Below are 27147 nucleotides of genomic sequence, written 5' to 3' on the forward strand. Positions count from 1 at the left end.
TTTATTTCCAACCTGGCCGCTCGGATCTACAAAGGCATGATTTGTTGCTTTGTTTTGTCTGACCGCTCGACTGGCCAGGTATATGCATGAAAAGGCTTTGGCTAGACTTCACCAGAGATCTCACGGGACAGGCTTCACCAGAAGGCTTCGGCCACCTCGATTGATGAAAAAGTACTTGTCTGCCATTGAACTATACCAGCAAATTCTAAAAGGACGACGACCTTGATTAGAGGGAAAGTACCGCACCACAGAGCAGTTAGGCTTTACGATTCCATTACGCCCTCACTGTGTTCGTGTCCCTATGAAATAAGGAAAGGCTGGATGGATGCTCTGAGTAAGGGGGGAGATGACGGGGGGAGATGACGTGGTGGCAAATAATTGAAGTGAAGTGGAGAGCAAAGTGGCATCTCTGCCCCCGCTTGAGATGTTGGTTTGCTAGATTCAGTTGTCACTGCGCCACCCAGTCTTCTAGCTTAAGGAAAACGAGTAGTACTCCAAAAGGCCGCTTTTGATGTTAATGGTAACAATTTTTTTGTTTCACTCTAATTTCAGCCAGCTCTTGCTTTGTCAAGATGGCCACTCCAAAAGGCCGCTTTTTTCGTACCTACAAATTTCACATCGTGTAGTGACCTATGCTGGAAAAAATAGTAGCATCCTATGTACTGCCAGGAATTGAAAACATTGATGAATAATCTAAATTGTCAATACTTATGAGTACTACTTTTGTTTACCTAGATAATGCTTCCCTTTGAATACACAAATACAATGTCTTTTTTAGGCCCTGTTTGGGACCGCTCCAGCTCCAGAAAATTTGGTGGAGTTGGTGGAGCAGGTCATTAGGTGCTCCAAAAAATCGTGGAGCTAGAGCTGAAAGACTTTAGAAGACACTTAGACAAATCATTTTGTATATTATTTAGATTAAAAATATTTTTAAAACTATTTAAATTGATATTATAAACTACAGCTCCACACTGGAGTTAGAACCTGGAGCCATCCCAAACACACCCTTAGATTATGCATTTGGTCTCTCAGACATCATTGCCATTTCAAGCTGAAACATTTTTCTTTCTGCTTTCCACAGGTTTTCTTTCTGAAAAAATGCACGTTCGCACTTTGCATAAAGATCATTTACATATATTTCAGCTTAATAGTGCTGGAATATCAGGGCAAACAAAAAAATTGTACTCCAAACATATATCGATAGCAAGCAAAATGGTAGCAGTAAAGCTGAACGTATTTTCCCCAAAATAAAAAAGAGAGACCTAAAGTCTAAATGTACAATATCTGCAAAACAAAGGAGGAAATTCACACAAGTTACTCATAATAGCTTGGGTAAAGGGTAATGGTGAGAATTCTTTATCGGTAAGCGAATGTCGAGCATACATCAAGGTTCTCTGTATCTGATTTTAAGGATTCATCTCAACTTGGGGTGATCTAATATCTTTATAGAGATGTAGAAAAAAAACTGACCTGTTGTGCTTCTCAGAGACAGCACATTACCCCTTGTGTTTGCCAACATAACCAATAAAGTTTCTGCTTAACATACAGGTCAATGCACGTCAATTTGATTTACCGTTGCCCCTCAAAAGTCATCGACGCAACAGAAAATGTCATTGTTCACCAAATTTGACCACACCATGCCAGTGAGCCATCAGAAAAAAGCAATGTTCAAACTGATGCTTACCAGTGCATAGGCGACAGTGCCCACCTGTCGGGGACCATAATTAGGGGTACCCTCAAGACGCCTAATTCTCAGCTGGTAACCCCCATCAGCATAAAGCTGCAAAGGCCTGATGGGTACGATTAAGTCAGGGATCAAGTCCACAAGAGTGACTCGATCACGCTTCGTCCGAGCCTAGCCTCGGCCAAGGGCAGCCGACCTCGAGAGACTTCCGTCTCGCCCGAGGCCCCCCTTTTAACGGCGGACACACCTCCGGCTCGCCCGAGGCCTTGGCTTCGCTTAGAAGCAACCCTGACTAAATCGCCGCACCGACTGACCAAGTTGCAGGAGCATTTAACGCAAAGGTGGCCTGACACCTCTATCCTGACGCGCGCCCCGGCAGAGCCGAAGTGACCGCAGTCACTCCGTCGCTCCACTGACCGGTCTGACAGAAGGACAGCGCCGCCTGCGCCACTCCGACTGCAGTGCCACTCGACAGAGTGAGTCTGACAGGCAGTCGGACCTCGCCAGAGGCGCCATAGGAAACTTCGCTCCGCCCGACCCCAGGGCTCGGACTCGGGCTAAGACCCGGAAGACGGCGAACTCCGCTCCGCCCGACCCCAGGGCTCGGACTCGGGCTAAGACCCGGAAGACGGCGAACTCCGCTCCGCCCGACCCCAGGGCTCAGACTCGGGCTAAGACCCGGAAGACGGCGAACTCCGCTCCGCCCGACCCCAGGGCTCGGACTCGGGCTCGGCCCCGGAAGACGACGAACTCCGCCTCGCCCGACCCCAGGGCTCGGACTCCGCCCTGGCCTCTGCCGAACGACTTCTGCCTCGCCCGACCCAGGGGCTCGGGCTCGGCCTCGGCAACGGAAGACAGATTCGACCCCAGCTTCGGAGGAGCCCCCACGTCGCCCGACCTAGGGCACAGGCCCGCCACGTCAACAGGAAGCGCCATCATCATCCTACCCCGAGCCGACTCGGGTCACGGAGAACAAGACTGGCGTCCCATCTGGCTAGCTCCGCCAGATGGACAATGATGGCGCTCCACAAGCTCTGTGACGACGGCGGCTCTCAGCTCTCTTACGGAAGCAAGGCGACGTCAGCAAGGACTCGACCGCTCCTACAGCTGTCCCTCCGCCAGGCTCCGTTGCTCCTCCGATAGCCACGACATCACGCCAGCAAGGTGCCAAGACCTCTCCGGCTGCCACATTGGCATGTACCTAGGGCGCTAGCTCTCTCTCCGCTAGACACGTAGCACTCTGCTACACCCCCCATTGTACACCTGGATCCTCTCCTTGTGGCTATAAAAGGAAGGACCAGGGCCTTCTTAGAGAAGGTTGGCCGCGCGGGACCGAGGACGGGACAGGCGCTCTCTTGGGGCCGCTCGCTTCCCTCACCCGCGTGGACGCTTGTAACCCCCCTACTGCAAGCGCACCCGACCTGGGCGCGGGACGAACACGAAGGCCGCGGGACTTCCACCTCTCTCACGCCCGTCTCCGGCCACCTCGCCTCTCCCCCCTTCGCGCTCGCCCACGCGCTCGACCCATCTGGGCTGGGGCACGCAACACACTCACTTGTCGGCTTAGGGACCCCCCTGTCTCGAAACGCCGACAGTTGGCGCGCCAGGTAGGGGCCTGCTGCGTGCTGACGAACAACTTCCCGTCAAGCTCCAGATGGGCAGTCTCCAGCAACCTCTCCGGCCCGGGACGGTGCTCCGTTTCGGGAGTCTTGAGTTCATGTCCTTCGACGGCAGCTACGACATGATACTCCTTCCACCGCCGCGCGACAACAACAATGGCGGCCGACAACCCGCCCGCCGACAGCGGAATCGACAACATCTTCCCCGCGTGGTGGAAGAACAACATTCGAGCTTGCTCCGTCCTCTCCCCCGCCAACGGAGGAGGAGGCGGGGCAACCAAGGCCAAGCGGGAGGCCGCGCTTCGTTGGCCGTCGAGCGAATCGACGCCCCCGACGCCCCGACGGAAGGCACGCCGGGCGTCGACCTCGCGTTCGAGACGAAGGCGAGCGCCGTCCCCCCGCGACACGCTGATCTCGAGCAAGAAGACGACGCTAGCGCGCTCGCGGAAAGCCTGCAGGACGTCGCCCTCGTACCTGGGACGACGGTGCAACCAGTCCCCGATGTGACTACGTCGCTCCTCGTCGACCAAAAGGTACCGACTAACTCCCATCTTACGTCATTTCGACTCGGCCTCAACCCGCCAAGCGACCTCGCTTTGGCGGGCGCTCTCATTGAGGCGAGTGCAACCCCACTGGGGTTTCGTATGCGGTCGCCTTGGGACCGGTTGACGGACGTCTCAACCTACGGGCCCTCTGGGTCCGAGGAAGATGACGATCCCAGCATCTGTTGGGATTTCTCCGGACTTGGCAACCCCAGTGCCATGCGGGACTTCATGACCGCATGTGACTACTGCCTCTCCGACTGTTCCGACGGAAGCCGCAGCCTTGACGACGAGGGCTGCGGCCCAAGCCGCGAATGTTTCCACATCGAGCTAGGGGATCCCTCCGAAGGCAACCATCTCGGCATGCCGGAGGACGGTGATCTTCCTAGGCCGGTGCCTCGCGCCGACATCCCGCGGGAGCTAGCTGTGGTCCCCGCTCCGGCGGGGGGTTACGACCCACAACTCAAGCAAGTCCGCGAGGCGCAGGCCAGGCTCAACGAGGGAACAGGAGCGCTTGAGCCGATCCGTCGGGACGTCGGGCAGGTATGGGCGGGCCAACCCCTGGCCGGAGAAATACGTCACCTGCCCCAAGGTCTCCGGCGCCGCGTCGCCAACGATGTCAGGGTCAGGCCGCCGCCCGCATACAGCGGGGTTGGCCAGAACCTGGCAGTCGCAGCGATGCTCCTCCGCGCGATGCCGGAGCCATCAACCACCGAGGGTCGGCGAATCCAGGGAGAGCTCAAGAATCTCCTGGAAGGCGCTGCGGCCCGACGGGCCGAGAGCACTGCCTCCCGAAGGCAGGGATACCCCTCGGAACCTCATGCCGCGACTTCCCGATTCATGCGGGAAGCCTCGGTCTACACCGGGCGCACGCGCAACACCGCGCCTGTGGCCCCGGGCCACCTCGGCAACGAGCACCATCGACGCGACCGTCGGGCCCACCTCGACGAAAGGGTGCGCCGAGGCTACCACCCCAGGCGTGGGGGGCGCTACGACAGCGGGGAGGATCGGAGTCCCTCGCCCGAACCACCCGGTCCGCAGGCCTTCAGTCGGGCCATCCGACGGGCGCCGTTCCCGACCCGGTTCCGACCCCCGACTACTATCACGAAGTACTCGGGGGAAACGAGACCGGAACTATGGCTCGCGGACTACCGCCTGGCCTGCCAACTGGGTGGAACGGACGACGACAACCTTATCATCCGGAACCTCCCCCTGTTCCTCTCCGACACTGCTCGCGCCTGGTTGGAACACCTGCCTCCGGGGCAGATCTCCAACTGGGACGACTTGGTCCAAGCCTTCGCCGGCAATTTCCAGGGCACATACGTGCGCCCCGGGAATTCCTGGGACCTTCGAAGCTGCCGGCAACAGCCGGGGGAGTCGCTCCGGGACTACATCCGGCGATTCTCGAAGCAGCGCACCGAGCTGCCCAACATCACCGACTCGGATGTCATCGGCGCGTTCCTCGCTGGCACCACCTGTCGCGACCTGGTGAGCAAGCTGGGTCGCAAGACCCCCACCAGGGCGAGCGAGCTGATGGACATCGCCACCAAGTTCGCCTCTGGCCAGGAGGCGGTCGAGGCTATCTTCCGAAAGGACAAGCAGCCCCAGGGCCGCCCATCGGAAGAGGCTCCCGAGGCGTCTACTCCGCGCAGCGCCAAGAAGAAAGGCAAGAAGAAGTCGCAATCGAAACGCGACGCCGCTGACGCGGACCTTGTCGCCGCCACCGAGCACAAGAACCCTCGGAAGCCCCCCGGAGGTGCAAACCTCTTCGACAAGATGCTCAAGGAGCCGTGCCCCTACCATCAGGGGCCCGTCAAGCACACTCTCGAGGAGTGCGTCATGCTTCGGCGCCACTTCCACAGGGTCGGGCCACCCGCGGAGGGTGGCAGGGCCCACGACGACGACAAGAAGGAAGATCACCAAGCAGGAGAGTACCCCGAGGTCCGCGACTGCTTCATGATCTACGGTGGGCATGCGGTGAACGCCTCGGCTCGGCACCGCAAGCAAGAGCGTCGGGAGGTCTGCTCGGTGAAGGTGGCGGCGCCAGTCTACCTAGACTGGTCCGACAAGCCCATCACCTTCGACCAGGCCGACAACCCCGACCACGTGCCGAGCCTGGGGAAATACCCGCTCGTCGTCGACCCCGTCGTCGGCAACGTCAGGCTCACCAAGGTCCTGATGGATGGGGGCAGCTGCCTCAACATCATCTACGCCGAGACCCTCAAGCTCCTGCGCGTCGATCTGTCCTCCGTCCGAGCAGGCGCTGTGCCCTTCCACGGGATCATCCCTGGGAAGCGCGTCCAGCCCCTCGGACGACTCGACCTCCCCGTCTGCTTCGGAACGCCCTCCAACTTCCGAAGGGAGATCTTGACGTTCGAGGTGGTCGGGTTCCGAGGAACCTACCACGCGGTACTGGGAAGGCCATGCTACGCGAAGTTCATGGTCGTCCCCAACTACACCTACCTGAAGCTCAAGATGCCGGGCCCCAACGGGGTCATCACCGTCGGCCCCACGTACAAACACGCGTTCGAATGCGACGTGGAGTGCGTGGAGTACGCCGAGGCCCTCGCCGAGTCCGAGGCCCTCATCGCCGACCTGGAGAACCTTTCCAAAGAGGTGCCAGATGTGAAGCGCCATGCCGACAACTTCGAGCCAGCGGAGACGGTTAAGGCCGTCCCACTCGACCCCAGTGGCGACACCTCCAAGCAGATCCGGATCGGTTCCGGGCTCGACCCCAAATAGGAAGCAGTGCTCGTCGACTTTCTCCGCGCAAACGCCGACGTCTTTGCGTGGAGTCCCTCGGACATGCTCGGCATACCGAGGGATGTCGCCGAGCACTCGCTGGATATTCGGGCCGGAGCCCGACCCGTCAGGCAGCCTATGCGCCGATTCGACGAGGAGAAGCGCAGAGTGATTGGCGAAGAGATCCACAAGCTAATGGCAGCGAGGTTCATCAAAGAGGTATTCCACCCCGAATGGCTCGCCAACCCTGTGCTTGTGAGGAAGAAAGGGGGGAAATGGCGGATGTGCGTAGACTACACTGGTCTCAACAAAGCATGTCCGAAGGTTCCCTACCCTCTGTCTCGCATCGATCAAATCGTGGATTCCACTGCTGGGTGCAAAACCCTGTCCTTCCTCGATGCCTACTCAGGGTATCACCAAATCCGGATGAAAGAGTCCGACCAGCTCGCGACTTCTTTCATCACGCCGTTCGGCATGTACTGCTACGTCACCATGCCGTTCGGTTTGAGGAATGCGGGCGCGACGTACCAGCGGTGCATGAACCATGTGTTCGGCGAACACATCGGACGCACAGTCGAGGCCTACGTCGATGACATCGTAGTCAAGACAAGGAAGGCTTCCGACCTCCTCTCTGACCTTGAAGTGACATTCCGATGTCTCAAGGCGAAAGGAGTCAAGCTCAATCCTGAGAAGTGTGTCTTCGGGGTGCCCCGGGGCATGCTCCTGGGGTTCATCGTCTCCGAGCGAGGCATCGAAGCCAACCCGGAGAAGATCGCAGCCATCACCAGCATGGGACCCATCAAGGACTTAAAAGGCGTACAGAGGGTCATGGGATGCCTCGCGGCCCTGAGCCGCTTCATCTCACGCCTCGGCGAAAGAGGTCTGCCTCTGTACCGCCTCTTAAGGAAGGCCGAGTGTTTCGCTTGGACCCCTGAGGCCGAGGAAGCCCTCGGGAACCTGAAGGCGCTCCTTACAAAGGCGCCTGTCTTGGTGCCCCCAGCTGATGGAGAAGCCCTCTTGGTCTACGTCGCCGCGACCACTCAGGTGGTTAGCGCCGCGATTGTGGTCGAGAGGCAAGAGGAAGGGCATGCATTGCCCGTTCAGAGGCCAGTCTACTTCGTCAGCGAGGTACTGTCCGAGACCAAGATCCGCTACCCACAAGTTCAGAAGCTGCTGTATGCTGTGATCCTGACGAGGCGGAAGTTACGACACTACTTCGAGTCTCATCCGGTAACTGTGGTGTCATCCTTCCCCCTGGGGGAGATCATCCAGTGCCGAGAGGCCTCCGGCAGGATCGCAAAGTGGGCGGTGGAAATCATGGGCGAAACAATCTCGTTCGCCCCTTGGAAGGCCATCAAGTCCCAGGTGTTGGCGGACTTCGTGGCCGAATGGGTCGACACCCAGCTGCCGACGGCTCCGATCCAACCGGAGCTCTGGACCATGTTTTTCGACGGGTCGCTGATGAAGACGGGAGCCGGCGCGGGCCTGCTCTTCATCTCGCCCCTCGGGAAGCACCTACGCTACGTGCTACGCCTCCATTTTCCGGTGTCCAACAATGTGGCTGAGTACGAGGCTCTGGTCAACGGGTTGCGGATCGCCATCGAGCTGGGGGTCAGACGCCTCGACGCTCGCGGTGACTCGCAGCTCGTCATCGACCAAGTCATGAAGAACTCTCACTGCCGCGACCCGAAGATGGAGGCCTACTGCGATGAGGTTCGACGCCTGGAAGACAAGTTCTACGGGCTCGAGCTCAACCACATCGCTCGGCGCTACAACGAGACTGCGGACGAGCTGGCTAAAATAGCCTCGGGGCGAACAACGGTTCCCCGGACGTCTTCTCCCGGGATCTGCATCAACCCTCCGTCAAGATCGACGACGCTCCCGAGCCTGAGGCGCCCTCAGCACAGCCCGAGGCGCCCTCGGCACAGCCCGAGGCGCCCTCGGCACAGCCCGAGGCGCCCTCGGCACAGCCCGAGGCGCCCTCGGCACAGCCCGAGGCGCCCTCGGCACAGCCCGAGGTACCCTCGGCCCCCGAGGGCGAGGCACTGGACGCCGAGGAGGAGCAGAGCGGGGCCACGCCTGATCGAGATTGGCAGGCCCCGTACCTGCAATATCTCCGCGGAGGAGAGCTACCCCCCGACCAAGCCGAGGCTCGGCGGGTAGCGCGACGCGCCAAGTCGTTCGTCTTGCTGGGCGATGAAGAGGAGCTCTACCATCGCAGCCCCTCGGGCATCCTCCAGCGATGCATCTCCATCGCCGAAGGTCAGGAACTCCTGCAAGAAATACACTCGGGGCTTGCGGCCATCACGCGGCACCCCGAGCCCTTGTCGGGAATGCTTTCCGGCAAGGCTTCTACTGGCCAACGGCGGTGGCTGACGCCACTAGAATTGTCCGCACCTGCGAAGGGTGCCAATTCTATGCGAAGCAGACCCACCTGCCCGCTCAGGCTCTACAGACCATTCCCATCACCTGGCCCTTTGTTGTATGGGGTCTGGACCTCGTCGGTCCCTTGCAGAAGGCGCCCGGGGGCTACACGCACCTGCTGGTCGCCATCGACAAATTCTCCAAGTGGATCGAGGTCCGACCCCTGAACAGCATCAGGTCCGAGCAGGCGGTGGCGTTCTTCACCAACATCATCCATCGCTTCGAGGTCCCAAACTCCATCATCATCGACAACGGTACCCAGTTCACCGGCAAAAAATTCTTGGATTTTTGCGAGGATCACCACATCCGGGTGGACTGGGCCGCCGTGGCTCATCCCATGTCGAATGGGCAAGTAGAGCATGCCAACGGCATGATTCTACAAGGGCTCAAGCCTCGGATCTACAACGGCCTCAACAAGTTCGGCAAGCGATGGATGAAGGAACTCCCCTCGGTGGTCTGGAGCCTAAGGACGACGCCGAGTCGTGCCACGGGTTTCACGCCGTTCTTCCTGGTCTACGGGGCCGAGGCCATCTTGCCCACCGACCTGGAATACGGCTCCCCGAGGACGAGGGCCTACAACGATCAAAGCAACCAAGCTAGCCAAGAAGAATCGCTGGACCAGCTGGAAGAGGCTCGGGACAGGGCCTTACTACACTCGGCGCGGTACCAGCAGTCCCTGCGACACTACCACGCCCGAGGGGTCCGGTCCCGAGACCTCCAGGTGGGCGATCTGGTGCTTCGGCTGTGGCAAGACGCCCGAGGGAGGCACAAGCTCACGCCCCCCTGGGAGGGGCCATTCGTCATCGCCAAAGTTCTGAAGCCAGGAACATACAAGCTGGCCAACAATCAAGGCGAGATCTACGGCAACGCTTGGAACATCAAACAGCTACGTCGCTTCTACCCTTAAGATGTTTTCAAGTTATTCACATACCTCGCACCAATGCAAAGTTTAGTCATCAAGGAAGGGTCGGCCTCGCCTCGGCAAAGCCCGACCCTCCCTCGGGGGCTAAAAGGGGGGAGACCCCCTCTGCGTCGAATTTTTCCTCGAAAAAAGGATCTCTTTTTAGCAGAATTTCTTTCGTGCTTCTTGACTACTTCGGAAAGCGGATCCTGGAAACGACGGAGTACACGTAAGCAGCCAAGGCTGACCGAGCCGAGGGACTCCTACGCCTCCGGGATACGGATACCTCACTCATCACCTTCTGCGATAAGTAACTCGCGTTCGGATAAAGCGACTCCGTGGACCGAACAAGTCTTCACGTTCGGAAGCTCTTCTGCCAAAGCGGTCCTTCAAGCTTTCTCGACTAAGTCGGGGACAGGGCCTCACGGATGGGTGAAAGTACGTGTAAGCGGCAAGGCCGACCGAGCCGAGGGACTCCTACGCCTCCGGGATACGGATACCTCACTCATCACCTTCCGCGAGAAGCAACTCTCGCTCACGCAGACATCCCTGTTAACGACGGAAAGTCCAGATGCTCGAAATAAGAGGAAAGAAGACGCGGCTTTACAGCACAGCGAGGGTGTGTTTTCTGGCCTCGGCGGCCGCAGAAGGCACACGCTACAAGACGATCTGATCCTGCAGGCTTGGGTCTTCACGCTGAAGGGGGCCGTAGCACCCTCGGCATCGACGACGTCTTCAGCAAGGTCCGACCTAGCCTCGGACGGCGGCGCGGTCAGGGACTTCTCCGGGGATCCGGCCCGAGCAGGTGGCTCGGCCGGTTACCCCTGGGGCCTCGGCCAACCGACTTCCAAGGGCGCCAGCCCGACCCGAGGCCTCGGCTGATCGACTCCGGCGTCGGCTCCGCTGACGGACAACCCGGCTAGGCTCCGGCCAACCAGGTTCCCATTCTCGAGCCAACTCCGCCTCTGTTCGTACTGATATCGCTACCCCTGGCCTTGGCTCATCGAAGAGCGGCCAAGGGGTCCCTTTGACTAAGCTAGAGGAGCCTCAGACAATAAGGCCGATCGAGCCGAGGGATTCCTACGCCTCCGGGATACGGATACCTCACTCATCACCTTGACACGGGGCGACTCAGGCTTGGTGAAGCGGTTCAGATAATCAACAAGCGAGACTTAGTGCTCGAAAATGAGGAAAAAACACGGCTCCGTGCCGAAATTACATACATGTTCAGGCCTCGACAGCCACAATGAACAAAAAACACTGGCATTCGAAGTGCCATTACAAACGGAACTCCGGTTCCCCCTCCGCAGGTACGAACAACCCCACTCCGAGGGGGAAGGCCTGCGGAGCAACAGAAGACTGACGAGCGGCTCGCCGCCGCCTGTTCTAACCACGATGACAACCACCCCCGCCCCGGGCAGCGAAGCGGCTTAGGCAGCAGCTTCGGGGCAGGTGTCACGACAGGAGGGCTCTCCCCCGCAGAGGACGAGAACCAGCCATTCAGGCCGGGAGACGGAGACCCAGGGCTACTGGCGCCCTACCTATCCCGGCATGGCTAGAGGAAGTCCCCGTGGGACTCAAGGATGCCATTCTCCCCCAGGCGCGGGGGGAAGAAAAAGGCAGCCGACCCATGCGGGGGCAGCCCCCCGACTCGCCTCATCTTCCATCTTGGCCTGGATGACGAAAATCCTTGAGGCCGAGGGAGGAGTAGAGGCCGCAGCCTGGCCCGCTTTCCCCACCGTCGAACTGGAGGTCACCATCTTGGGTGACCGCCGGTGGAGGGGTGCAGCCAGGCTGCATGATGAAAATCCTTGAAGCCGAACGATGGCTGAGAGGTACCAACTCCCATGGAGTTGCGTTCCTCCAACGAGGAGGCGGAAAGGCGGCGGATACCCCCCATCCGGGGGCTTGGAAGATGGAAAGACACGACGCATAAGGGAGGAAGAAGACATGGTTGTCTTCTGAAAGGAGTCTCCCTCCTTTTAAAGGCAACTCTCCCTACGTGCGCCCCAAACGCCACGGGCTGAGTCTTCTCCAACACGCTCCAAGGCCCTCCCCTGCGACTCGGGGGCTGGGTCCCGCATGTCATGCAAACCGGCTCAGAGCAGAAGAAGCCAAACCGCCGCGCATGGTGCGCACAACCGCCCAGCGGTTACAAGCGACCCCCCACTTTTGCCCAGACCAACGGGCGGAAGGGGCGGGCAGCCATGCAGGCGGCATGCAACCGCGCCAGGTGGACGCGCTTCTCCGACTTCTGACACGCCAGTTTGGAGGCCCAGGCCCACGCGTCGCGCAACCAGCGCGCCAGTTGCTGCATGCAAGCAACCGCGCCACCACTTGTGCCACAGTCGCGCCTCTTCGGTTGCGGAGCCTATGCCGCGACTCGAGGCGACCAGCGCACGACCCAGCGGCGCCAGCCTGTCGCGATGGTCAATGCGGCCGAAAGTGGGCCGGCAGTAATGACGGTGGCAGGCGGGCGGGAGCAGCAGTCACGTCGTCAGCCAGGCTCACGTCCCGTCCGGGGACAGCAAGAGAGCCTCCTCCCACGGCGTGATGACGGTGCACCCGTGACCCGTTCCTCGAACGGCTCGCGCACGCGCAGCGGCCGCCCCACCAACCACTCGCCCCGTCGCATTAACTCCGCGACGGGATAGGCGGCGCTTCCGGCAGGAGATGCGGACGACGCTTCGCCTTCGCCGTAATAGCCGCGCCAAAAAAGGTACGCCACGTCGTTCGATTCCGTATCCTTTTCCTTTTTCCTCTTTCTCTATCTCTTGCAACAGGGACCGGGAAAGGGGGATACCCCGAAAAGGGTCCTTCTCCGCGAAGGAACCGGGCTCCGAGCCCCCCCCTACTGATCAGAGGTTCGAAGACTGGCCCTCCGAGGGGTTCAACAGTCGCCTCAGATCGCGTGGGCCCGACACCCACTACTGGTCAGGGGTTCGAAGGCCAGCCCCCCGAAGGGCTCCATGGCCGCCTCAGGCTACTCGGGCTCCGCGCCCATTACTGATCAGAGGTTCGAAGGCTGGCCCCCGAAGGGTTCACAGTCGCCTCAGACGCCGAGCGAGGGATGACCAGGGGTACGTTCGATACATAACCGAGGCTCGGGCTGCGCTCCCGAGGTACCCTAGGACATTTCCGAGACCAGCGGGAACGATCTTGTAACGGAATCCCATCAGAGGGAGGCATCGAGCCCTCGGACCCCGTCGCCAGGGGACCGCGTCCGGCAAATCACCCGCAGGTACTTTTGGGCGTGCCTCTGGGCCCCTAGCCGACCCCCAACGAACGGGGCACGGACGTCCACTCGGATTACCCGCTTGCAGCTCACCGGAGACACCATGTTCGGTGCCCATCGAGGGTAACATGGCGCACTCCCCCCCTCCTCCTTGCGGAAAGGCGACGTAGGGGCGTATGTAAAAAGTCGAGTCTGTCCCTGATCGTCCTCTCGCCCTGTGCGAAGGCTCGGGGGCTGCTCTCGCAAACCCGGCTCCGGCCAAACCGTTGACAGCGTCAACATACCAGCCCGAGAGCTTGGGCCCCGACCGTGCACCCGGGCTACGGCCAGTTCGCATGAGGGAACAACCAGACCAGCCAAAGCATTACGCAAGGCATTAAGACCTCGAAGGAGTGTAACCACTCCTCCGAGGCCTCGGGGGCTACACCCGGCGGGTGCGCTCGCGCGCACCCACCGGAACAAAATGCAACCGAGAAAGGCTGGTCCCCTTGCAAAAAAGTGCGACGAAAGCCTCCAAGCGAGTGCTAACACTCCCTTCGAGGCTCAGGGGCTACTGTCGGGGACCATAATTAGGGGTACCCTCAAGACGCCTAATTCTCAGCTGGTAACCCCCATCAGCATAAAGCTGCAAAGGCCTGATGGGTACGATTAAGTCAGGGATCAAGTCCACACGAGTGACTCGATCACGCTTCGTCCGAGCCTAGCCTCGGCCAAGGGCAGCCGACCTCGAGAGACTTCCGTCTCGCCCGAGGCCCCCCTTTTAACGGCGGACACACCTCCGGCTCGCCCGAGGCCTTGGCTTCGCTTAGAAGCAACCCTGACTAAATCGCCGCACCGACTGACCAAGTTGCAGGAGCATTTAACACAAAGGTGGCCTGACACCTCTATCCTGACGCGCGCCCCGGCAGAGCCGAAGTGACCGCAGTCACTCCGCCGCTCCACTGACCGGTCTGACAGAAGGACAGCGCCGCCTGCGCCACTCCGACTGCAGTGCCACTCGACAGAGTGAGTCTGACAGGCAGTCAGACCTCGCCAGAGGCGCCATAGGAAACTCCGCTCCGCCCGACCCTAGGGCTCGGACTCGGGCTAAGACCCGGAAGACGGCGAACTCCGCTCCGCCCGACCCCAGGGCTCGGACTCGGGCTAAGACCCGGAAGACGGCGAACTCCGCTCCGCCCGACCCCAGGGCTCAGACTCGGGCTAAGACCCGGAAGACGGCGAACTCCGCTCCGCCCGACCCCAGGGCTCGGACTCGGGCTAAGACCCGGAAGACGGCGAACTCCGCTCCGCCCGACCCCAGGGCTCGGACTCGGGCTAAGACCCAGAAGACGGCGAACTCCGCTCCGCCCGACCCCAGGGCTCGGACTCGGGCTCGGCCCCGGAAGACGACGAACTCCGCCTCGCCCGACCCCAGGGCTCGGACTCTGCCCTGGCCTCTGCCGAACGACTTCCGCCTCGCCCGACCCAAGGGCTCGGGCTCGGCCTCGGCAACGGAAGACAGATTCGACCCCAGCTTCGGAGGAGCCCCCACGTCGCCCGACCTAGGGCACAGGCCCGCCACGTCAACAGGAAGCGCCATCATCATCCTACCCCGAGCCGACTCGGGTCACGGAGAACAAGACCGGCGTCCCATCTGGCTAGCTCCGCCAGATAGACAATGATGGCGCTCCACAAGCTCTGTGACGACGGCGGCTCTCAGCTCTCTTACAGAAGCAAGGCGACGTCAGCAAGGACTCGACCGCTCCTACAGCTGTCCCTCCGCCAGACTCCGTTGCTCCTCCGACAGCCACGACATCACGCCAGCAAGGTGCCAAGACCTCTTCGGCTGCCACATTGGCAAGTACCTAGGGCGCTAGCTCTCTCTCTGCTAGACACGTAGCACTCTGCTACACCCCCCATTGTACACCTGGATCCTCTCCTTGTGGCTATAAAAGGAAGGACCAGGGCCTTCTTAGAGAAGGTTGGCCGCGCGGGACCGAGGACGGGACAGGCGCTCTCTTGGGGCCGCTCGCTTCCCTCACCCACGTGGACGCTTGTAACCCCCCTACTGCAAGCGCACCCGACCTGGGCGCGGGACGAACACGAAGGCCGCGGGACTTCCACCTCTCTCACGCCCGTCTCCGGCCACCTCGCCTCTCCCCCCTTCGCGCTCGCCCACGCGCTCGACCCATCTGGGCTGGGGCACGCAGCACACTCACTCGTCGGCTTAGGGACCCCCCTGTCTCGAAACGCCGACACCACCGGAACAGCAGTTTCTTATACTGTTCGAATAATTTGAGTTTATTCGACTAATGAGGCTTAAAGGTTTGTGACATCATTCTGCCATCATGCATAATAGATCCAGATACAGAAACAAGGCTGTGCCAATTTCCATCAGAAATCTTCAGAGCTGGCTGTGTCCATAATGACAACGCGGGATTCACCACAACAAAGCATGCGGTGCATTATTTATCCATCTCCCAGATAATGCCATTGTCCTCTGGATGAAGCAATGAACAAGAGTGAGTAGATGCGTAGAATATCATTAGTACGAGTACATCAGCACGTATGCAATCCTAATATGTGCTTTCTGCAGTACAACTCATAATCCAATAACAGAAGAGAACACCTCATAACCTTAAGTTTCCCAGATACAGTCCTAAGGTACGAAAATCAAGTAGGCTTTTTGATCTTTCTCCTGCTATGAAATGCAAGAATATACCTTTGATCTTTTTGTTTATCCAAACCTCAAGAAGCATCCCTGCACCAAAGCTAACAACACATACAACACCGTAGATTGTTAGTGCAGAAGGCCAGGACAGACGAGGGAGAAAATAGCAGTAAGGGACTTCTCTGATTATCTTTGGGAGACGCTTCTTAACAATTGATTTGCTAGATTCAATCGTCACTGCGCCACCCAGTCTTCTAGCTTAAGGAAAACAAGCAGCCCCGCCGAGGCCGCGTTGAGCAAACCCACCACAATGAGCACCGTGGGGCTGTTCTCCCTGTACACCTTGGTGAGCGCCAGCCCCAGCGCGATCCCAAACAACGTCATCGTGGAGAAGAAGAACACCAGCCCCACCTTCATCCTCGCGTTGTACTCCGCCTGTAGGATGCAGCCGCCGAGTCCCATGCCCTCGAAGAGCTGGTGGAAGCACATCGCCGTCACCAGCGGCCGGATGGTGCACACGTTCTGCGACGCTCCCATGCCCAGCCCGATCACCACCGAGTGCACAATGATGCCCATCTCCAGGACCTGCGCGTGAATATCAATGCCGAGTCCCATGCCCTCGAAGAGCTCGGGGGCGAGGTTGGTGGGGGTGCGGAGGTGGCGGGTTTCCCGCGGCGATGGCTGGCGGGGCGCGCGGAGCTAGCGGGGACGGGATCACTGTGACGCCGTCGTTAGATCCTTGCAGTCGGGGAAGGAAGGGCGCCGTTGGTGGACATGGGGCAAGATTGGTAGGAAGGCGATGGAGCGGAGGTAGGCGGGGGCACGGAGGTAAGTGGTGGCGCGATTGGCGAGGAAGGCGATGTCACGGGTCAAGGAGCGCGCCGAGGGTCTCGCAGCAGATGTGGCGTAGGGGGAGCAGGTGAGCGCGATATCGCCACGGTGCGGACTGCGGAGCCACGCGGTCGCCGTTCTCTCACATCGCGCTGGGGACCTGGGGCGACGGTGGGTGCGGATGTGGATCTGGAGTCGCCCGGTCATGGCTTAGATCCGCGGGGGAGAGGACGCTTGCCGTAGATCGCTTGCCGAGGGTGCGGAGAAGATTGTCGCGGGGGAGAGGGCGCCTGCCGAGGGCCCGAGATTGCTGCGGGGGAGAGGATGGATCACGGTCGAGGGCACGTGAATCACGGGAGCGGAGTCACGGTGAAGACGGTGGTGGACGCCTACGTTGCTCTCTTATAGAGTAGTAAAGATGTGCGAGTTCAATAAAATCGGATTTCTAGACTTCTCTCATCTGATTTTACTTCTATAGGTTGCTTTGATGATCGATCAAACTTTATAAAAATTGAAACGTGCTTTCATGATATCTCAAAGAGATCAATCAAACTTTATACAAAATGAAACTTTATTTTAGTAAACTATTTTTTAGAAATATTATGCATTTAAAGATACTAAAACCTGATTTAATATTATTAATCATAGAAATTTTGTTTTAACTCATATATGTGTGGCTAGTATACACATACATAGTTTACAGCACTACCCATATTTCTCTATCTCTATTACTATAATGCATCAATTTCCTTGTTTTCCACGGTCGTCGTTTTGCAAAAAGACCCTTAATTTTTTTACTATGTAACCAGTAGTCCGCCATCACACACCTACCCTTCGCACCATCCCTACACATGTCGCCCTCTGTGCCCCGCTTCTCACGCATCAGCCGCCCTCCGCGCCTGTCGGGCCCACGTGCCCTCCATGCCATCCTCGCTACTCCGCCTGGATAGGTATAGGGGCTACCCTCCACACCATCTACAATGCCAACCACAAACGACGCCCGTGGCCTCTGCGCCAACCGCCCGCGCCACGTGCGTCGTTTGTGGTTGGCGTTGCAGATGGCGTGTATAGTATAAATTTGGTATTTGAAAATAAATATGCATAAAATTTGGTGTGATCTTTAGTTACGTTGTTAAACATACTATGAAAAACAAAATTAAATTTTATATATATTTATACATTATTGCTTTCTAGAAGAAAAAGGATGAAAACATCCAAATTAGTATCAACATCTGGTTCTGAATTTTATATCTAGCATTTAAAAATATAGAACAAATTTAAAGTTTACTTTTTATGAACCTTAACAAACTTAATACTAAAAACAAGAATCTCTATCTCTACTCTTTTAAATAAAGTATCGGTTTCATGTGTCATGCGTCACGTGCGAATCGCGTAGATCTATTCCTTTCTTCGGCTTCTCGCCTACAGATGGGTCGTTACAGTACAGATAGTTCGTTATAGCACAAATGAACCATGAGAGACCACCAAAGCCAACATGAAAGGAAGCCACACGCAACACAACACTCCACATAGTATCACCTCGATAGCTAAAGGAGTACGGTCGACCGACCGAGCTATTAAAAAGGGGTTATACTCCTTTTCAACTCATACATTTCTCCACCTTTTGGTTAAGATAAAGTGCAATGTTTATTTTTATCAGTTTAATATCTGATACGTGGACCATTGTTCACTTTAATATTAATTTTTTTAGGTATTAAATATGATTATGTGTTGTTTACTAGTACATATTTATATGACATAATCTATATCTTATTTATTTGTGATCTAAAAAGTCTAGAATTTTAACATCCGAATCTCCCATTACCCCCTCCCCGCAAATCCCATTCACATTCCCACGTGCATCCCACGCCTTGCTAAAATTAAATTAAAAAACACAAATGTGGCTCCAATGGAATTCGAACCTGCGACCTCTCAAGCAAATGTGCTCGTAGCTACCACTACACCACATGTGTGTTTATGTTAATATCTGTTACAGTAAAAATATATACTACATCTCTCCCAAAGTCCACCTGCTACCTTTGCACAATGTATAGTAGTAGTCTAGTAGATAATTATTAACGAGATTCCTGAATTATATTTTTTGGATGAAGGGAGTAGTATTTAAAAAAGAGCCTAGCATGCAATTTCTTTTATTTGAATAATATTTTCAACTTAAATTCTTTTTTATATGTGTGACATTTATTCTCCGTAATATTTTTCCATGGCTCTGACTTGTGAGTCATTTTCATAAACCAACGCCAAATATGAATCCATATTTCTTACTTGGAAACCCCAAACAAACACCACTGGCAGGAGGCGCTCGCGTTGGTGTCGCTCATCGACGACGAAAAGAAGCTTGGCGACTGCCGGTTCGACCTCTGGAAGCAGTACTACGTGATCGCATGCGTCGCTGTGTTCGGCAAGCTCCGGCGCAGCCGCCGCTTGGACGCGGTCCAGAGCGGATGCACCGCGCTGTCCATCTTCAAATAGGGGACCTCATGGTCGTCGCCAACGCCGGCGACTCTCGGGTTGTTCTAGGCACCGCATCCGACAACGACGCCGTCACACCGTCCAGCTCATCATCCACCTGAAGCTCAACCTCCCACGTAAGTCACTACTGACCGGCCATGAATTGTTGTGCGCTGGGACGACAGTCGTTGCTGACGTTGTGTGAGTGTCCTCGAACAACATTTATGTAGAGGAGTAGCACATCCGGTGGTGCAACGGCTAGGTGTACTACCTCGCTGATGAGCCCGAGGTGCACTTCGTTTGGCAGCCCAGCCAAGAGTCATCGGTACTCGCCATGTCGTGCGCGTTCGACGACTACTATATCAAGGACTATGGCGTCATCTAGGCACCAAAGGTGACACAGAGGAGGACCGACAACAATGACCACTCGCCATCGTCAGGGTAGCTTTTGTGCCGGCCTGCCTTTAATTCTCTTCGCAAACACATACACTTGCTTTTTTGTTTAAGCAAGCGTGTATGGTGGTGCGTACCTAATAACTGACAATGTACGAGGGAACTTCTACCGGCAGGTGTGACACGTGCTCTTCAATGATGAGACCATGCAAATCATGACATATATCGAAGTCTGCATGATACTGATGGTTGCAATGGAGTAGTGAAACAGCTAAATTAAAATAACAAAATTTATGTATGGCTAGGATTACAAATGAATTATGAAATATTTTTATAACAATATAAGACACATTTTATATATAAGTAATTATGTTATTATATGTTCCCGTTGCAACGCACGGGTACTCACCTAGTAATGGAATAAGAACAGTCACAACCTAGAAAATACGAAGTAGTTTTTATAGCTGCCACCTCACTAAAAATCACTTGTAGAAATTATAAGGTCCAACACTAATTTTTTGTTATGATGTCATAATAAATGTGAATGTGGCGACACGACCAGTGAGGCGGGACAATGATTAACCCAGAGAAGAGTGCGACGCGTGGGCTCTATAGATAGAAACTGGATGCTCATCCCAAAGCTATGGTTTCTTGAATCTTCGTTGTGTGTAGACCTGATTTCTATTGGAGGAAAGTATTTCTTTTTTCTTTCTCATTAATTATTGAAAGTAGCTTAAGGGGGTGAATATATTACAGCTGAAATTTTACCACAAACTTCGAAATAAAGTCAATTATCAGTTCAACTGGTGCAGTCTGGTTCAACCACTACCCGAGAATAGATCTAGGATAAGAACAACACGGAGAATAATGAGATATTCCTTTAAACAACAAACTCTATGATAATCTAGATGAAATATGTGATGGAACTGTTGGGGCAAAGGCAAAGACGCCACCCTTCGCTCGAAGTCTTCGCTGCAGCCGCCAGTCTGACAGAGGCAAAACAGGCAGGGACACCCTTCGCTGCTTCGCCACCAGACGAAGACCTGCGACGAAGTCATCCCACAGTGCGGCCTCGTCCAGCTCAGAGGCCCGCGTGCGATCCGGCCCATTGTAACGGGCCCTGCGTGGCCGCCGTCTGTTACGGGCCTAATTTGTAAAGGCATCCCTGTAATTACAGTCTGTAACCCCGCTTTATGGGAATATTCTGGGGATAACTTAGGTAGCTGAGGGCACATGCGTCCTTAGCACAAGGCGCTGGGCGCTCAGGTACCTATAAATACCCCTGCACATTGCCCGTGGGAGGCGAGATTAACAGAGCTATTGCCTTCTAGCACGTAACCCTGTTGTCACCACTGTTCACCCTTGTTGGCCTCCTTGCAATTGAGAGCAAGTTCCAACATTTGGCGCCCACCGTGGGGCTCGAACCCACGACCACAAGGTATAACTAATGACAGCGAGGGCCACCGCATAGTCAACCTAATCATGACCGAGGATTGGCGGGCACCAATAACCCTGTTCCTACAGGGGTACTATCATCCAACCGACGTCAGCGAGGCCAAGCGCCTCAAACATCGAAGCCGGGACTTCGCACTGATTGAGGGCCAACTCTACAAGAAAGGGGTCAGTCAGCCAATGCTTAAGTGCGTCACCGAAACCGAAGGCATGTAGATCCTACGTGAAGTCCACAGTGGCACGTGCGGCTCACACGCAGGGCCAAGGGCCCTAGCTGCCAAGGTGATCCGCCAAGGGTTTTACTGGCCCGCAATGATCTGCGCCGCAAATCGGGTCGCAAGGTCCTGCGAAGCCTGCCAGAAGTTTTCTCCTCAGTCAGGCAGCCCCTCGCAGTATACAAAGCTGATCGCCCATACATGGCCTCTCCAGCGCTGGGGCCTGGATATTGTCGGGCCCCTGCCCACTGCTCAGGGGAACCTTAAGTTCGCCTTCGTCGCCGTCGAGTACTTCACCAAATGGATCGAGGCGAGGGCCGTTTCCACAATAACATCAAAGACTGCTCAAAAATTCTTCTGGCAAAACATTGTCTGCCGCTTCGGAGTACCGTCCGAACTAACGGTTGACAACGGCAAGCAGTTTGACAGCCAAGATTTCAAGGATTTTTGTTTCTCCATCGGCACCAAGCTTGCCTTCGCTTCAGTTTATCATCCGCAATCCAACGGGGTCGTGGAACGCGCCAATGGGAAAATCTTCACAGCTGTCAAGAAGATGCTCCTTGATGAAAAAAGGGCAGATGGACTGATTTGTTACCTGAGGCAGTCTGGGCACTGAACACGACTGAGTGCAGGGCGACTGGGTTTACTCCCTTCCGCCTTCTATACGGATCGGAGGCCATGACCCCGCAAGAAATAAAGCATGGGTCCCCACGAACAGTTCCGTCAGCCGTCCCCGACGTGGACGAGCCAACTTCAAAGGACCTCATTGATGGAGACCGAGTCTTCGCCCTACAGGCCCTAAACAAATACCAAGCCCAGACCAAAGCATGGCGCGACCACACAGTCATCCCGAGGGAGTTCGGCGAAGGGGACCTCGTACTCGTCCGGACAGCTCGAACGAAGTCCAGGGGCAAGCTGGAGCCCAAGTGGGAGGGTCCCTTTATAGTCAAGACAAAAGCTTCCCCCAGCGCTTACAGGCTCACAACGCCAAACGACGAGGACCTGGAGCACTCCTGGAACATCGACAACCTCCGCAAATTTTTTGTTTGACTCATCAGGGCTGATTTCGCCCTTGTAATTCGCCAAAAACAATCTTGTACCGGCCCGCACTCTTTTCCTCCCGGGGGGTGAGGTTTTTAACGAGGCGGAGCCATGTAATATATGAGAGAAAAATCCCCCGCAAAAACATGCGTCGAAAAAAGACCGCGACGACGGTCTTCGACATTCGACCAATTCGAGGTCACCGCGAGGCTAAGCTCTAGCCACCCTCGCGTGCGACAAATCCGCGCAGAAGTCGCCTAAGGGTGCAGCCGGACTAGCACAACAAGTGCGAAAAAAACCGAAGTCTACCGCGAAGACTATCCACGCAGAAGTCGCCTAAGGGTGCAGCCGGACTAGCACAACAAATGCGAAAAAAACCAAAGTCTACCACGAAGACTATCTGCGCAGAAGTCGCCTAAGGGTGCAGCCGGACTAGCACAACAAGTGCGAGAAAAACCGAAGTCTACCGCGAAGACTATCCGCGCAGAAGTCGCCTAAGGGTGCAGCCGGACTAGCACAACAAGTGCGAAAAAACCGAAGTCTACCGCGAAGACCATCCGCGCAGAAGTCGCCTAAGGGCGCAGCCGGACCAGCACAACAAAAGCAGAAACGACAACATCAAACCGTCCGCGCCAAGACCGACTATAATCGCACCAGCACAGCATAACAAAACACACCAGACAAAGTACACAACGCCTTCGCAGGCACAGACAAGCGAGAGCACACGACTTCATCATACAAGCCTTTACACATATACAAGCGAGGGCGCCACACTCTACATCGGCTCAACCTTAGGAATAATTCCCATCTCCCTATAATTAAATAACATTATCCTAAGCTCCTCACCCGCAAAAAGACTTCGTAGTTCCCCTTCCCCTGTACTCGCGGCGGCCGGCAAAGACAACAGTTCCTGCCGACCAGCCCTACTCACACGAAGCCGAGCCCCCTCCTCCCCACTAACCCTACGCTTTGCAACCGCCCTTCGTCGTCGGCGCCCGGTGCTAGGACCTGGCACATCTTGTGCGTCCGCGGCGTGTGGCGAGGCCTCCGCCGCAGCCACATCCAAGGCCGCAAAATAATCCAAGTCTTCCTCCGACGACTCCTCAGTCCACTCAACCGAGCTCCCAGAGTCAGTAAAATCAAAAAACTCAGATGCAGATCCACCACATTCATTACCACCTTCCGCGGTCGAAGCCGCCAAAAATTCAGTAGTAGCGGTTGCGTGCGCAGGCCCAAAATCTTGAACCTGCGCAGCAACCAAAATTCAGCAACATATCCAAAATTCTCCAACCCTATACACCCACTACGCCACCTGCGAAGGCCCTGACGTTGCGGGAGCCTCCGCCGTTGGCCCCGCCGTCGCTTCCACTGTTGTTTCCGCCGCCACCGCCGCGGGATCTTCAGCACTCGGCGCAGCAGCTGCGGGGGCATCAGGCGCGCCTTCGGCCACCTTTGGGGGCAGGTCTTCGCCGGCCGCGTCGGATGTGGGAGCATCCGACGCAGTCTCCAGGGTTGGCTCCGGGGCGACCCCAGACACGGCCTCCGCCGGGGTCGGCTCCGGGTCAGGCAGCGCGCTGTTCAGCGCCCCGAAGTCGTCCACCCGCTCGCCACGCGCCGCCTAAGACAAAACACACAAAATTCAGCAAACACACGCACAGCCCACATCCAACAAACGCCAAACAAACGAAGACATTACCTGAGCCCTCGCCGTCTCGGCCCGCTCCCTGACCACCTCGCGACCGTGCGGACCCCACATCCGGTCATAGATGGCCCCGGCGGACTCCTTCACTACGGGGTCTTCGACCTTATAGATATCTCGATCAAAATCTTCATCAGCCTGGTCGAAGACCTCGAAGTGCCGGCACCCTTCGCGAGAGAGCGCGTTCATCGCCCCCTCGCAGGTGACCAGTGAGGCGTACGACATAAACCCCCCACGACAGTGGGGATTTCCTGCAGCTCCTCCTGCACCCATTCCAGACAGCGAAGCCCGGGCTCTCGGTCCGGTACTTCGAAGTCACCGGTCCGCGCACCCAGCTCACGATATGTATCCATAAGCTGTGTGCGCGTCCGTTCGGCCTCCGCGCGCATCGCGGCCTCGGCCCGCTCCACGCGGCTCTCCAGGGCGATGAGCCGCTCCTGCAGCTGCTCGGCGCGCTCCCTGGCAAGATTGCCCTCCGCCCGGGCCAGCTTGGCCTCCGCCTGTGCAGCCTGCGCCTGGACGAGGGCCTCATTGGTCTCCCTCCTCTCCCCCGCCAATTGGCGCCGGAGGTCAGCCTTCTCTCCCTCCAGCGCGGCCACCCTGTCCGCCAGCTTGCGGCACTTGCTGTCGGCGGCCGATTTCTCTCGGACGGCGTCAGCATGTTGTGTCCGAAGTCTCTCGACTTTGGCAGACACAACTGCCGTGAGGGCCCCCGACGCCGTGCGGTTGGCGAAGTCAGCCACCTGCACAACACACATAAGACCGCGACCCAAAAAAAGCGAAGTCTGGCTCAGCGGACCTGACTCAGCGACTCCACCACCTCCTTCAGCCAGCGGGACGCAGCGCCCGCCTCATCCCTCACAGCCGCGAGGACCGCCACCTCGCCTTCGGCGCTAAGAGCCCCGCCCTTCGCCTTCGGCGGTACGGCAGCCATCGTTGTCACCGCGGCAGGCGCAACTATAGCAAGTTGGCCTTCGTCCGACCCTGCGACGTAACGATGAATAAGTAACAATAATAATAATAAAAAAAGAGAGAGAGAGAGAGGAGCCAACGACTTACCACCGAGATAGTCCTCCACACTAATATCGGTGGCGAAGTCGGCGACACGCTTGCCTGCCGACGGCAACGCTCGGGCCGCCTTCGCAACCTCCGCCACTCTGCTGAGCGGCGGCACCACCTTCGTCGATTTGGAGCCTCCGGCGCCTGCCGTCGCCTCCGGCGCCTTGCTAGATGCAGGGACGCCCGACTTCGCCGCCAGCGGCGGCTTGCCTCCGCCGGAGGCCGCAGCCTTCGCAGACCCCCGCTGCCTCTTCGGCCTAGCTTCAACGAGCCTGACAGCCGCCTGACGCTTTTGTGCTGCTCCCTGGCGGTCCTTGTCCATCACTGCCGACACAACAACAGCAATATTCCGCCCGTAAGGAAAAACTCTCCATTCGCGAACCATGCGAGATGTAAAAAAGTCCTCGCCAGCCGCGCGGGGGATAGGAACATTCCTAGGCCAGCAACCCCCGGTAACCCTCAGCATCCGAGCCGAAGACTCCCGGAGCTCGGGCGAAGACATCCTTCCCCCCGGAGCCGCGCACGTCCTCATCAACTCTCTAGCAAAACTATCAGAAACCCCAAGTCCTCCCATAGCAGTACCTAATTTTCTCTTTTTGGAGGATGGGGCGGCCGCCGGCGCAGGGTCGTCTCCAGTCTCCATCGCTGGCTTCTTCCCACGGCGGTCCACGTCGTCTTGACCAGGATAGCCGTCATACGGCAATTGATTTAATTCGAAAACCCTGTTCAAACGGTCATTCGACCCGCAGATATCAAAGCTGCGCTGGCCCTCTGTCCTCGGCACGTAGCGTCCAACGAGCCGCACCGCCCCATCCTCCGCATCACGCACAAAGGCGGCCGGGTCGCGGTTTCGCAGATTCAGTGCGAAGGCAGGACTTCGCACCACCCTTCCACCATGAAAAGGCATCTGGCGAGGGCACACTTCGCCCAACGCCCAGCCATGCGCCAAGGGCCACACCCCGTACGCCACAAACTCTTCAACTAATTCGCGCCCACTGCTCTGACCGGCGGCGCACCGAAGGGCCCCTTCGTCCACATCCTCCTCTGCCACTTCAAAAGACGGGTACGCTGAGTAATAATGAGAACACATCTCGGACACGGGGAGTCCCTCATGGCCTTCGACGGTACCCTCAGCAACGTAAAACCAAAATTCATTCCAGTTGCCCCACTTGTTGCGGGCGCAAGGAACCAACTCGACTACTTGCATCGTGGTCTTGCCGGTCTTCGGCGTGAATGTGCAGGACCCAAACTGAGCAACTTCGTCCCCAATCATCCTCTTCTGCCAGTGCAAACAATAATACTTCGCAAATACTTCAACCGATGGCTGTCCGCTGTACGAAGTCGTCGCCCAGACATACTTCGACAGAGCCACCACGACATTCGGTGTCAGCTGATGTATTTGAACGTTGAACCTGCACAGGACCTCGCCAACAAACCGGTGCGCAGGCAAGCGGAGACCGGCGGCGAAGAACGCCTCGAAAACAACCAACTCACCCTCCGGCTCGGGGACTTCCTCCGTCCCCGGGGCACGAGCAACTCCGCCGCCGAAGTAACCCAACCGCTGCATATCTTGCACGCGGGCCGACGACATCCGCGACACGCCAAAATTAACAGAATCGCCGGCGCGCAACTCCTCCGCCATCAAACTACTCAGCGTCTCCTCAGACGACGAGGCGGCGGCCGGCGGCGAGGAATCGGCCGGCGGCGTAGCGGAAGAAGAAGAGGACGGCATCGCTACGTACCGTCGGCGGCGGCGGGCGGTCTGCTTCACTCGAGCCAGATCTCCGGCGAACAAGAGCACGGCGGGCAGACGAGCAGCAAGACGGCGGGCGGCTAGGGTTTTCACGGAGCGCGGAAAGTGAAGTTCAAAAAGCGCCGACCCCCGCCCCCTTTTATAGGCAGGGCGCGGCTCTTCGGGAAACCCGCAATCCGACAGGGCGCGGCGCTTCGGGAAACCCACAATCCAACAGTACGCCGTCAATCAACGGTCACATCAAAAACCCCCGCGGAACCACTTCGAGCGAGGGCAGCGTCTCCGCCATCTAGCGACGTCTTCGGCACCAGGTGACTTTGTTGAACTGGTCCCTCGGAGGGCAAATGTTGGGGCGAAGGCAAAGACGCCACCCTTCGCTCGAAGTCTTCGCTGCAGCCGCCGGTCTGACAGAGGCAAAACAGGCAGAGACACCCTTCG

General features: G+C 57.2%; 1 protein-coding gene and 1 pseudogene across 1 annotated transcript; one reads left to right on the forward strand and one right to left on the reverse strand.

Moving 5' to 3' along the window:
• Window positions 1–16031: 16031 nt before the first annotated feature.
• Window positions 16032–16412, reverse strand: LOC103655168 (fe(2+) transport protein 1). Its single transcript, XM_008681962.1, has one exon. It carries the CDS (start codon window positions 16410–16412, stop codon window positions 16032–16034), a length of 381 nt encoding a protein of 126 aa, XP_008680184.1.
• Window positions 16413–18235: 1823 nt separating this feature from the next.
• On the forward strand, window positions 18236–18344 carry LOC111591468 (uncharacterized; annotated as a pseudogene).
• The last annotated feature ends 8803 nt before the right edge of the window (window positions 18345–27147 follow it).

Source organism: Zea mays, chromosome 4 (assembly GCF_902167145.1).
Source record: "Zea mays cultivar B73 chromosome 4, Zm-B73-REFERENCE-NAM-5.0, whole genome shotgun sequence".
Taxonomy (NCBI): domain Eukaryota; kingdom Viridiplantae; phylum Streptophyta; class Magnoliopsida; order Poales; family Poaceae; genus Zea; species Zea mays.